Source organism: Muscardinus avellanarius (genome assembly GCF_963383645.1).
Source record: "Muscardinus avellanarius genome assembly, chromosome: 5".
Taxonomy (NCBI): domain Eukaryota; kingdom Metazoa; phylum Chordata; class Mammalia; order Rodentia; family Gliridae; genus Muscardinus; species Muscardinus avellanarius.
The window spans coordinates 63,170,895-63,183,855 of NC_137790.1; the positions used below are offsets into that span (position 1 = coordinate 63,170,895).

General features: G+C 37.9%; 1 protein-coding gene across 1 annotated transcript in view; it reads right to left on the reverse strand.

Moving 5' to 3' along the window:
* Nucleotides 1-12,961, reverse strand: part of CFAP44 (cilia and flagella associated protein 44) — a gene marked incomplete at both ends in the record, with an annotated part of 101,585 nt that overhangs the window by 84,777 nt on the left and 3,847 nt on the right. The window contains 3 exons of the mRNA XM_080696517.1: nucleotides 2,086-2,302; nucleotides 3,523-3,625; nucleotides 8,042-8,204. Of these exons, the coding sequence (XP_080552643.1) occupies nucleotides 2,086-2,302; nucleotides 3,523-3,625; nucleotides 8,042-8,204 (483 nt within the window). The remainder of the gene's footprint in view (nucleotides 1-2,085; nucleotides 2,303-3,522; nucleotides 3,626-8,041; nucleotides 8,205-12,961) is intronic.

Below are 12,961 nucleotides of genomic sequence, written 5' to 3' on the forward strand. Positions count from 1 at the left end.
TACATAAAAATACACACTTTACAAAGTGATAAAAAATGACATTGAAAAAACTTAGTCTATAGCTAGCAGAGAGTTTCTTAAGAAGCCCACCCCTCAAGATTACATTTAAAATTATGCTCCATTTTTCTGCATGTCCAGTGAGTGATTAATAAAAAGACCAAGCTTAATTGGGACAGAAAGAACTTTGGACAGATTAAAAAACATCTTTCTATTAAAAAAATACTGGGAATCTAGTTATGGGCAGCTCTGGATAGAATCTTATTATGAAATTCATGAGACAGGGTAGAACAAAAATAGAGAAGGACAAAATCATTCCATCCTGGAAATAGACTAGAATATGACATAGTTGAAAAAGAATGGAAGCCGGGCATGGTGTTGCACAACTCTAATCCCAGTATTTGGGAGGCTGAGACAGGAAGACTGAAGAAGGTTCAAGGTCAGCCTCAGCAATTAGCGAGACTCTTAGCAACTTAGTGAGATTCTGTTTCAAAATAAAACTAAACTAAACTAAAAAAAGAATGGGGGGTGTAGCTTGGAGGTAGAATGTCTTTGGGTTCAATCCCAGTTACCTCCATGGAGTTTGGAACCAGAGACCTGAAACAAGAGTAGGCGCTCTGCTAGTTGGCATGGTGGTGCACCCTTGGAAGGTGGAGACAGGAGAACTGCAGGTTCGCGGCCAGCCTCAGCTACTTAGTGAGGCCCTTCGTAACTTTGTGAGAACTTATTTCAAAATAAAACATAAGGCTGGAAGTATAGCTCAGAGGTAGAATGTACCCCCTGGGTTCAATCTCTAGTAACACACACACACACACACACACACACACACACACACACACACAGGCTCTGCTACCATTTAGTATTAAGGGTCCCTTGCTAGGAATGGAAGAGATTGATAATTCTTGTTTTGCAGATGAAGACTGAGTCGCTACAAACAAGAAATGTAATAGTGATGTGACTGTTCAATACGAATTTGAAAACACCATACTAGTGTTAGTTATTTAAAACACTATAAAAACTATTTTAGGAAGTGAAGTCTATGAGAAGGCAGCAGGCTAAATTTAAAAGCTCTTTATCTTTGATACCTTTATTTTTTTTGCAAACTTAAGCAAATTTTATTATTACAAAGGTAGAAAGAAGGGACAGAACAATAAAGCACTGCATTGGAAAGGGACGCAGTGGAGTGCCTTGAAAGCAAGACACTGTGGTTTTGAACATAAAAATAGTTTTTATAAGGATTAATTATCTCTCTTTCTGCTTAACCAATAGTCTCTTCACCTTCCCCTGGCCTAATGCAGGCACAGGTCCAACCATTATTTCTGCGGTACAAGCCTTTGTTCTGATTATAAGGATTCTTTGATAGCTTTAAAAATAAATTTCCATATATTTAATTAGAAAGGGTACACTAAGCTGGGCATGGTGGCGCATGCTTGTAATTCCAGTACTTAGGATGCTGAGACAGGATGATCGCAGGTTCGCGGCCAGCCTCAGCTACTTAGTGAGGCCCACCGTAATTTAGTGAGACCCTGTTTCAAAATAATGAATAAAAAATAGGGCTGGGGTATAGCTTAGAGGTAGAATGTCCCTGGGTTCAATCCCCAGTACTGCAAAGAGAGAGAGAGAGAGAGAGAGAGAGAGAGAGAGAGAGAGAAAGAAGAGAAGAGGAGAGGAAAGGAGAAGGGAAGAGAAGAAAAGAAAGAGTACACTAACAGTTAATTTTAAAAATAATGCATTTAGAGCCGGGCGTGGTGGCGCATGCTTGTAATCCCAGCATTCGGGAGGCTGAGACCGGAGGATCGCAGTTCGCAGACAGCCTCAGCTACTTAGTGACGCCCTCTGCAACTCAGTGAGACCCAGTTTCAAAATAAAGAATAAAAAAATAGGGCAGGGGGGTTAGCTCGGAGGTAGAATGCCCCTGGGTTCCACCCCAGACCCGCAAAAAAAAAAAAAAAAGAAAAAAGAAAAAAAGGAATGCATTTAGATATTGTCTTAATTTTGACAATAGCAAAGATAGCTTCAGTTTTTTAAATCTTCTTGGAAAATACCCTTGGTAATACCCACAGTGCTTCTATTCACTTTTCAACCTACTTGATATGGCCTGATCCTGATGTAGTAAGCTGCTCGTCATCTTCAGGATTGAAAGTAACCTTAAAAATTTCCTGAGAAAAAGCTTTTGTCCTCAGTATTGGTTGCTCTTCTTTCCAATTCCAGATGGTCAGTGTATAATCAGGGTGGCTACCAACAGAGGCCAACAAGGTACCATTGTAGTTAAAGTCCACATAAGCATATGCCCTCTCAGTTCCATCTAGAAAGAAGAATAGAAATTGTCATGGTTTGGATATAGAATGTCCCCTGAACAGCTCATGTAATAATGTTGAGAGTTGATATAATTACATCATGAGGGTTGTAACTCATCAGTAGATAAATTCATTGTAATGGATTTCCTGGGTGGTGTCTTGGGCAGGTGGGGTGTGGCTGGAGGAGATTTTTGCCTAGGGGTTTGGCCTTAGGTTATATGTGTCTTTGAATCCCCTTGTTTGTTTTTTTGCTTTCGGCTTCCACAAAGTGAGAGTAGAGCACTTGCTCTTACCTTCTCTCTCCCTCCTACTCTGACCCAGCCTGACATGGACTGAGCCCCTGAAATCTCCACAACTGTAAACAAATAAATCTATCTTCCTCTAAATTGTATGGTCGGTCATTTTTGGATTATAGTAATGAGAATACTGACTGAAACAGGTATCCAATAAATAAAGGCAACATTTATTTTATTGTATAAAGTGTCTTATTAAAGAGAGAAAGAGAGACAGCCCTTTGTGATCCATATTAATATAAGTATGCCAAGAATTCCCTAAAGGAGTAGTTCCAAAATCATTTCTCACCCTTGGCTCTAGAATAGATTGCATGATATAAAGGGGGAGGGTGAAGATGATAATCACACTCTGTAGGAGAAAAACACTTTGTAAACATTTAATTTTCTGAAGGAGGAGAAACACAAAAGGAATCAATCTAAAATTTAAAATTTGTCTCAGAACAATGCCAAAAGAAAAATTAACTTCTGAAATTAATTATATGAAAAACAGACCTGCAAGAGAATTTTGACAGATAATTATTTTTCTAGCCAACTTGGCTAGTCTGTCATATCCAGTTATCCACTTAAACAATAGTCTAGATGTTTCTGTGAAGGTATCTTGAAGGTGTGGCTGATATTTACCATCAGTTGACTCTTAAGCAAAGGAGACTATCCTTGATGATCTAGGTGGGGTTTAGCTAATCAGCTAAAAACCTTGAAAAAAACCTGAGGATTCCCTGAAGATTATGCAAGAAGACTACTCATCAGCTCCTTCCCAAGACCTTCTAACTCGTAGGCCTGACCTACAAATTTCAGACTTATCACCCTCCACAACTGCAAAACTATAAAAGTTTGTTTTCTTCTAGCGAAGCCCAGTTAATTCAACAATCTCATATCTTTTTCAAAATACTGTTGTCTTTGAACATGGGATATTTAAAAAATTCTATTGGATTTACCTTGAAGGATTCTGTAGGGCCTCAAAGAGGGATATTCATAGATTATAATCTTTGGAAAACTTCCTTTCTCGGCTATCGTGAAATAAGCTTTATATGGATGAACCTACAAAAAAATGACAACTCATTGTATTTTAAAAGAAATATTTCTTTGGGTCTTCCAGATAAAGGATCATGTCATCTGTGAATAAGGATAATTTTAATTCCTCTCTTCCTATGTGAATTCCTTTGGTTTCCTTCTCTTGTCTTATTGCTGCGGCAAGAGTCTCAAGGACTATATTGAAAAGGAGTGGTGATAGTGGGCATCCTTGTCTTGTTCCTGATTTTAGAGGAAATTCTTGAAGTTTTTCCCCATTCAATATAATGTTGGCTTTGGGTTTACAGTATATTGCCTTAATGATGTTGAAGTACGTTCCTTCTATCCCAATTTTCTGCAGTGTTTTTAACATAAATGGGTGTTGGGTTTTGTCAAATGCTTTTTCAGCATCTATTGCTATGATGATGTGGTTTTTGTTCTTGGTTCTATTTATGTGGTGAATAACACGTATTGATTTGCGTATGTTGAACCAGCCTTGTTTTTCTGGGATGAAACCAACTTGGTCATGATGTATTATTCTCTTGATATAGTTTTGAATGCGTATGGCTAGTATTTTGTTTAGAATTTTTGCATCTATGTTCACTAAAGATATTGGTCTGTAGTTTTCCTTTCTTGAAGTATCTTTATTTGGTTTGGGGATTAATGTGATTCTGGCCTCATAGAAGGAATTTGGGAGAGTTCCATCTCTTTCAATTTCCCAGAACAAGTTATGAAGTAGAGGATACCAGTGGTACTCCAGGTAATGGAGGGGAAATACCAGCAAAGTTTGAATGGAAAGATAGGGGACAAGGAAGACTGAACTTGATTAATGAGGATCTACATCCGAATATGTGTAAAATTATGAATATGGCATGGTTACCCTGGACAATCATTGGTGGGAGGGGGGAAGGGAAAACAGGGGCGGGGTGGAAGAAGGCACCAAGTATAGTTTAAATGTATACCATTTATGTTCAATAAAAAAATTAAAAAATAAGTATTTCATATAAAAATCCTATTAATGTGGTAGTCAGCATCCATTGTTTTGAAACGTATTAATTAGGATCTACTCCAAAAGAAACTTTGAAAATAGGTACTTAATGATGAGACTTGAACTAAAAACTAGAAATAAGCAAAGTAAAACTTTAAAGCTTACTTTAAGATGGTCATTTATAACTCTACATTTTTTAAGCTACTATTAGAGAAGCTAGAACAACGGTTCTCAGTCTTTAGTGTGTATCAGAATGACTTGACAGACTTATTAAAACACAGATTTCAGGCCCTAATCCTAGAATTTCTGTTTCAGTAGGTCAGGACTGGAACTTGAGAACTTGTATTTACATTTCTAACAAGTTCCAAAGTGATAGTGATGCTGCTGGTCTGGGTTCTGTACTTTGAGGATCTCTAAGTTTTATGAATTATTTACTCTGCATATATGTCAATCTAAAATTTTGAATAAAAAAAATTTTAAATGTATGTGTCTTGGTCCATTTTCTGCTGCAATAGTAAAATACCTGAGATTGGGTAGCTTATAAAAACCAGAAACTTATTTGACTCATAATTCTGGAGGCTGGAAAATCACAACATCTAGAGAGGGTCTTTGTGTTAACCTCACTCCATGGTGAAAGGTAGAAAGGCAAGCCTTAGCAGTGTGGGCATCCTGTTTCCAGAGAAGATTATATCTCAATTTAAAAAAAAAAAAAACAATTTCTCCTTGGACAAGCTTACCACAGTGGCTATAAACTTAAGTGAAGAGAGAAAGATACATTTCCAAGCTAGACACAGGAAAACATGATAAATATGTCCTGGAAAAATGATTTGTGTTACCTTCAAATGATAGTCACATAAATTGGGTAGAATCACATATTCATTTCTGTTATCTTTGTTCATTCATAAGCCATATATGCAGTAGAATAGCAGGGTGTGGTGGCACACGCTTGTAATCCCAGCATTTGGTAGGCTGAGACAGGAGGATCACTGTTTGAAGCCAGCCTCAGCTACTTAGTGAGGTTCTTTTCAACTCAGTGAGACCCTGTTTCAAAACAAAGACTAAAAAATAGGGCTTGGGGTGTAGCTCAGAGGTAGAATGCCCGTGGGTTCCATTCCCAGTACTGCAAACACACACACACACACACACACACACACACACACACACAAATACACACACACAAAAAAAACCACCGCAAATATTCAGCAGAATAAATAGCCAAAAAATATAAATAAAAGGCTGTTATAATAATAAGCACTTTGTAACACCTATTGTATATAATATTAAGGCAAATTTTTTATAGGCATAACAATTTGACTCTTTTGAGGCCTATTTTTAAAGCTTTAAAAAAGACAAATCTAGACTAGAATGGATCTAGAGTATCTTATACTCTAGAAATAATTTAACTCTATAATATGTCATCCTGAACTTGCTACTCACCTGTCCCAGGGAAGCAATGAAGAAGCAACTGGGTCTAAAATATAGTATATCCCAAGGAGGCAGGGGAAGTATATTACCACTTTTGCAAAGAAATATTTTGTACACTATGTGATCACACATATCTGAATGGATATTCGGGCAGTTCTTTACCCTTATTGTCTACAATAATTAAAATTTTTTATGCCCTTCAAATTAAAAGCTGCTGTGGAATTGAGTTTGGATGTGTTGCTTTTAGTGGAGACACGGAATTAATAAGTCACTAAAACTTAATACTCTACATATAAATTCACTCTGTCTTTTTTGGAAGGTAGTTTATAGGCCCCAAACATATTTCTTACAGGTTTCTCATACAGCCTTACAAAAGTATTTTTTCTCCTCAACTGGAAAACTGTTTCAGAGAAGACAAGTTGACACACAGAGGGAGGACAGTGGAGGAGATGACTGGGCCACTAACCCGAAACCAGCAGTTCTAGTACACACAGCTAAAGGCTGTGGTGGCCATAAGACGGCTCCACATCCAAGAAGATGAGGGTTAGGGTTAGCATTCTTGGCCATTGTACACCCCTACCACTGTCCTCAATCCAAATGATTTTTTAACACATAGAAAATAGAAATTTAAAGACTATTAATGGCATAAAATGACGGATATATATATATATATACATATACATATATATGCAATAATTAGATGCGTTTTAGTCCTCTGAAAATGGTGTACACCTCAGACTCAGGATAAGTCATGGTCCCTGACTTACCTCCCTCCACAAAACCTGTGGCCCTCACATTTGGCCTACAATTACTTACACTCAGCTATTGCCTCATTATCATGTACTATGTATCTGCTTTTTTAATATTTTTTCCTCTTTAGATAGATTTTAAACTTTTTGGATTAGTAAAGTTCATTAATTCTTATCTCTTTAAATCTTCATGGTATGTTCTATGTAATATTGGATGCACAGTATTATATAATAACTTCTTGCTGAACTGAAATATTAATCTTAGCTGGGCATGGTTACTCATGCTTATAATCCCAGTACTTGGGAGGCTGAGACAGGAGGATCACGAGTTCATGGCCAGCCTCAGCTACTTAGTGAGGCCCTGTGCAACTTAGTGAGACACTGCTTCAAAATAAAGAATAAAAAATAGGGCTTGGATGTAGCTCAGAGGTAAAATGTCCCTGGGTTCAATCCCCAGTACTGCAAAAAAAAAAAAAAAAAAAAAATTAGTCTTAAACTCCTTGAGGACAGGAAATTTTATCACTTATACATGCCAAATTGAGATAATCAAAGAAGAAATGAACATGAAATTATCTTCCACTTCACATATCCCAAGATACCCTGTTTCCACAGTCTGTCCATCTCCACATCTTATCTGCAGGCCTCATGTTTTCTTCACATTCTCTCTTCCCGATGCCCATATGCCTGCTCTTGTGCTCAGATCAAGCATCTTAACCACTTTCTCACTCACCTCCACTGTAATCCAAATATAAAAAACCTGCATGACCATGTGGAAGTCACTTAACCTCTAAAGTCCCAGTTTTCTTATCTGCAAAGACAACTAATCTATTACTAATATTAATGTTACCATTAACACTTCTAATATTATTATTGTATTGATGGAAGCACTATCAACAAATGTCATGATTGTAGCTGAATTGAAAATGCCTTGGCATAAAGATGGCTGCGCACAGCCAGGCGTGGTTGCGCACGCTTGTAATCCCCGCGCTTGGGAGGCAGAGACAGGAGGATCGAGCTGGTTCCGAGCCAGCCTCGCTGGCTTAAGAGACCCTGTTTCCAAATAAAAAAAATATTATATATATATATATATATATATATATATATATATATATATATATATATATATATGGTCTGGGAGTATAGCCCAGAGGTAGAAGGGCTTCCAGGAACCCCAGTACTACAAAAAATAAAAAATAAAAAAGATGGCTGCGCACCTTACTTGGCTACACTATACCACACGCAGAACAATACTGGGTCTTTCTTCTAAGTTACTAAGGCACATACCCCAATGGCACCAATTCCTTCCCCACTGCTACTTCGCAGGTACATCTGTTCTTTGATTTTAAAATCCAGAAGGACAAGTTGGTTCCCAGCGATGTACATCACGGTACTGTCGTCTAGAAGATGGAGGTTGGATCGCTTTCTGCAGTCATAACCAAAAGTATGCCTGAAGGAAAGTTGCTAAGGAAAAGAAGAGAAAGGAAATAGCCATCCTAGGAATAGGGAAAGTGATAAAATTATATATCTTAAAAATCCTTATTCCTTGGGAAAGATTTGAGGATGAAGTTGTTGAATTTTACCCTGAAAAATTCATATTTTTTTCTGTGTATTACTAAAACAAAATTTTAAGTGAAAATCTTCATACACTGACCCAGTTATTACTTTAATTTTTCTAAAAAAATATCGAAAGCATGTTAATTGCTTTTGCAATAACAGGTAGTGGTAAGCCTTCTACTTGGGCATCAGAGAGAGAAAATCTGTCACCTAATAAGTTTTTTTTCCTCTCTCCCACTAAAACATCATATTGTATAACATGGGACAAAGCATCTTTGTCCTCACATGACTGTCAATTCTGACACTCATAATAAAACTACTATATAGGCCTCTTCCTTGATGTGAAACACAAAGTATTTGAAATTTTGGCATGTTGACTAGGTGTGGTGCTACACACCTAAAATCCCAGCAACTGGGAGGCTGAGACAGGACAACCCAGACTTGAGGCCAGCCTCAAAACTTCTCAAGACCCTGTTTCAAAATAAAAAATAAAGTGGTGCTGTGGGTGTAGCTCAGAGGCAAAATGCCCTTAAGCAGTATGTACAAAACAATTCTGACATATTGGTGAAATTTTAATATAACATTTGATAACAAACTGCTATAATAAGCTAACATAATGTAATTGAAGTTTAATTCATATATAAGTAATGAAAATTGACTAAATTTATAGTATATAAGTAATTAATAAACTAACATTTTCTTTCCAAGCTTATTAGTATATACATGAGTATGTAGGTACTTGTAGGCATGTGTCTATATGCTTATTATAGAGTAAGATTGTAGTAATTCAAAATATAAGTTTATAAATGTTATATAAATACCTTGTCAAATACATTGTTGCTACATTCAATTTCAATGAATATATAAATGTAAACTAAATAAAATCAATCTATGAAAAAATTAGCAAAAGAAATACATTACATAGCATGTCTTCAATACATTCTTCATTTATAAAAATTCATTGATGAACACCAAAGTTGAAAGATTAATAACAGAATCTTTTTCTTGAGCCCTTGCTTTAAAAATAAATTATAAAGCTGGGCATGGTGGTGCACGCTTGTAATCCCAGAGGCTGAGACAGAAGGATTAGTGAGGCCCTTTGCAACTCAGTGAGAACCTGTTTCAAAACAAAGAATAAAAAATAGGGCTGGGGGTGTATCTTGGAGGTAGAGTGCCCCTGGGTTCCACCACCAGTACTGCAAAAATTAATAAATTAATTAATTAAAAATAAAAGCAAATCATAATTTTAGAGGATTCTATTTATTTGTAAGAAAATAAAAATTTCAGAGAAAGAAATTATGTGGACCTTTTAATGAGAAGAAAATGTACAGTGTAAAAATAAGGGAATTCTTTAATTGATGCAGTTTGGATAGTGAAATATAAACTATTTATAACCAACTATATGTAATCGATCATTACTTAATAAATACATTGGAAAAGAGGAGTGAAGCACTTGATATGTTCAAGAATAAAGAATTTTAGAAATTTTTTTTAAAGGCTGGGCACGATGGCGCACACTTGTAACCCAGTACTTGGGAGGCTGAGACAGGAGGATCGTGCATGTTTGAAGCCAGCCTCAGTGGCTTCAGCTACTTAGTAAGGCTCTCAGCAACTTAGTGAAACTCTCTTTCCAAATAAAATAGTTCTGGGAGGGTTGCCCAGAGGTAGAAAACCCCTGGGTTCCATTCCTAGTACCACGCATACACACAAAAAAGAAATTTATTACAGACATAAATGCCTAAAACTGAATCTTACACATAAATACAAATGTACGTGTGATCCAGAGAGCTGAATGAACTATCCAGACCTCGTGGACAATACCTGTGTCTTCCTTCGCCATAGGACAAATGGAGAATTGGATCTAAGGAAGCTTTCCTCATACTTACAAAGCCTGGTAAGACAGGCAGTTTTGCCTCCTTTCTCTTTTTCCATTTCCCCAAACCACAACTCTCACCTTTCCTTCTTTCTCTCATCCTAGATGCCAATACAATAGATACCATAGAAGGCCCAAAGCATGTCTGTAACTATGAGATTACAGGACGGTTGTCATCTCTTTAGGAATAAGAGATGTCATTTGTCTATGTTCCCATTTCTCATTGAAGGGAGAAACATCCTCTCATGTGCTGCTCCTCTGTGCAAAGTTCCTTTCAAACCCAGAGCAGCACTACTGAGTACATATCCAAAAGAAACTAAATCAGTATGTCAGAGACATCTGTACTTCCAAGTTTATCGCAGCGCTATACACATCAGCCAAGTAAGGGAACAACTTAAGTATCTATCAACCGATGAATAAAGAAAATATACTTATACACAATGGAATACTCTTCCGCAATAAAAAGGAAATCCTGTCACTTGTGATAATGTGGATGGAACTAGAGATCATTATGTTAAGTGAAATACGCCAGGCTCAGAAAGACAAGTTCCATCCACTCTCATTCATATGTGGAATCTAAAAATGCTCACAGGCAGGGCATAGTAGTGTATGCCTGTAATGCCAGTACTTAGGAGGCTGAGTTGGGAGGATCACAGGTTCAAGGCTAGCCTTCGCAATTTAGTGAGGCCCCTAGCAACTTAGTGAGACTTTGTTTCAAAAGAAAAAAATAAAATAGGGCTGGGGGTATAGCTCATCAGTGAGTTCTAAGTTACAGTTAGAACAAGAAGTTTTGCTGTGCTATTGCATAGTAGGATGACTGTATATAATGATATTGTGCTATATATTTTAAAAAGCTAGAAGGAGCTGGTGCTGGAGCCTCCGAGGCCGGGATTGGAGCCTGCCAAGGGGTAAGGCTGGTGCCGGGGCCAGTGAGGCCGGGATTGGAGCCTGCTGTGAGGCAAGGCTGGTGCTGAGGCCTCCGAGGCCAGGATCGGAGCCCGCCAAGGGGTTAGGCCGGTGTCGGGGCCAGCAGGGCCAGGATTGAGGCCTCTCATGAGGCAAGGCCGGTGCTGGGGCCAGCAAGGTCAGGATCAGAGTCCTCCAGGTGGCCAGGCCACTACAGGGGCCACCAAGAGTAGGATCAGAACTTGCAATGCGGCATGCACAAATAAATATCACAGAAAATAAAAACCAGATGCTTCCCCTAATTAGCAAAAACTAGGAAGAAAGGGGTAACAGGAGGAAGTCGAGTTGTAGAAAGGGCCCTATAGAGAAGCAATTAAGGTGACTAATCATAGGGGATGGGATGGGGGAGGATGGAACCTTTTTAAACCTCAGGAGGTACATAAACAAAGGTATCAAAGATAATCACCAATCAAGCATGGGATCAAGGGAGGGGGAAGGAATGGGATGAGGATTAGATGAGGGCTAATTGGATGATGTGTGCTTGTATATCCTCTCAAGTCTTGTATTCCAATGTGATATATGATTACAATGCACCAATAAAAATATTTTAAAAAGCTAGATGGATTTTTGATGTTTTTACTATAAAGAATTTATAAATATTTGAGGAGACATGTTTAACCTGATCTAAACATTACGCAATATATACGTATATCCAGATACCACATGGTACTCCATAAATACATACATCTTTTATGTTTTTACCTACCATTTAAAAAATTTAAAAAGCAAAAGCCCAAAATGTGTGATATATAGCTCCCCAAATATTTCCCCTCTAATTTCCAAACGCTTGAGCTAGAGACTGTTTTCTTCCCATCTTTATTTCCCACAATGCCTAGCACTCTGAGTCCACTAGGTAGTCAATAAATATTTGTTGAATGAAATGAATGTATAACTACAATCTGATTCTTTTCTTTTAACCCAGAGGGTACTACAATTCCCTTAGTAGAGCTTTGAAATGTTAGAATGTGTTGGTGTATCTGAAATTTCCTGTGTGTGTGTGTGTGTGTGTGTGTGTGTGTGTGTGTGGTACTGGGGGTGGAACCCAGGGGCTTTTCTACCTCCCAGACCTATTTTATACTTTATTTGGAAAAAGGGTGTCACAAAGTTGCTGAGAGCCTCACTATGTAGCTGAGGCTGGCTTCGAACCTGTGTGATCCTCCTGTCTCAGCCTCCCAAGTGCTGGGATTACAAGCGTGCACCACCACACCCGGCCTGATACTCCCTTTTATCTTTTCTCTTCTGGTTTGCTTCTCCTTAACTTCCATGCAGAGACCTGGAACTATCAACATTTATTTGTGGCCATCTAGGATTCCACTTTAAAACTATTTAAATATTGCATTAAGTTCTCTTTAATGCATTTTATAAATATGCTGTGATTTAGGTGTTATTTTTTAAATGGCACATTTCTTGCTAAAATATGTTGATTTAGAAGATTTAAGTCTTAAAACTAAAGTAGGCCTGAGTGTGGTGGTGCGTGCTTGTAATCCCAGTATTATGGAAGCTGAGACAAGAGGATTACAGGTTTGTAACCAGCCACAGCTATTAAGTGGGGCCCTCCACAATTTTGTGGCACCCTATCTCAAAATAAAGAATAAAAGCTGAGTATTGTAGCACATACTTGTAATCCCTGTACTTGGGAGGCTGAGACAGAAGTATTACAGAATCATGGCCAGCCTCAGCTACTTAGTGAGGCCCTCTGCAACTTAGTGAAACCCTGCTTCAAAAATAAAGATTAGCTGGGAGTGGTGGTGCACGCTTGTATTCCCGTGCTTGGGAGGCAGAGACAGGAGGATCGTGCAGGTTTGAAGCCA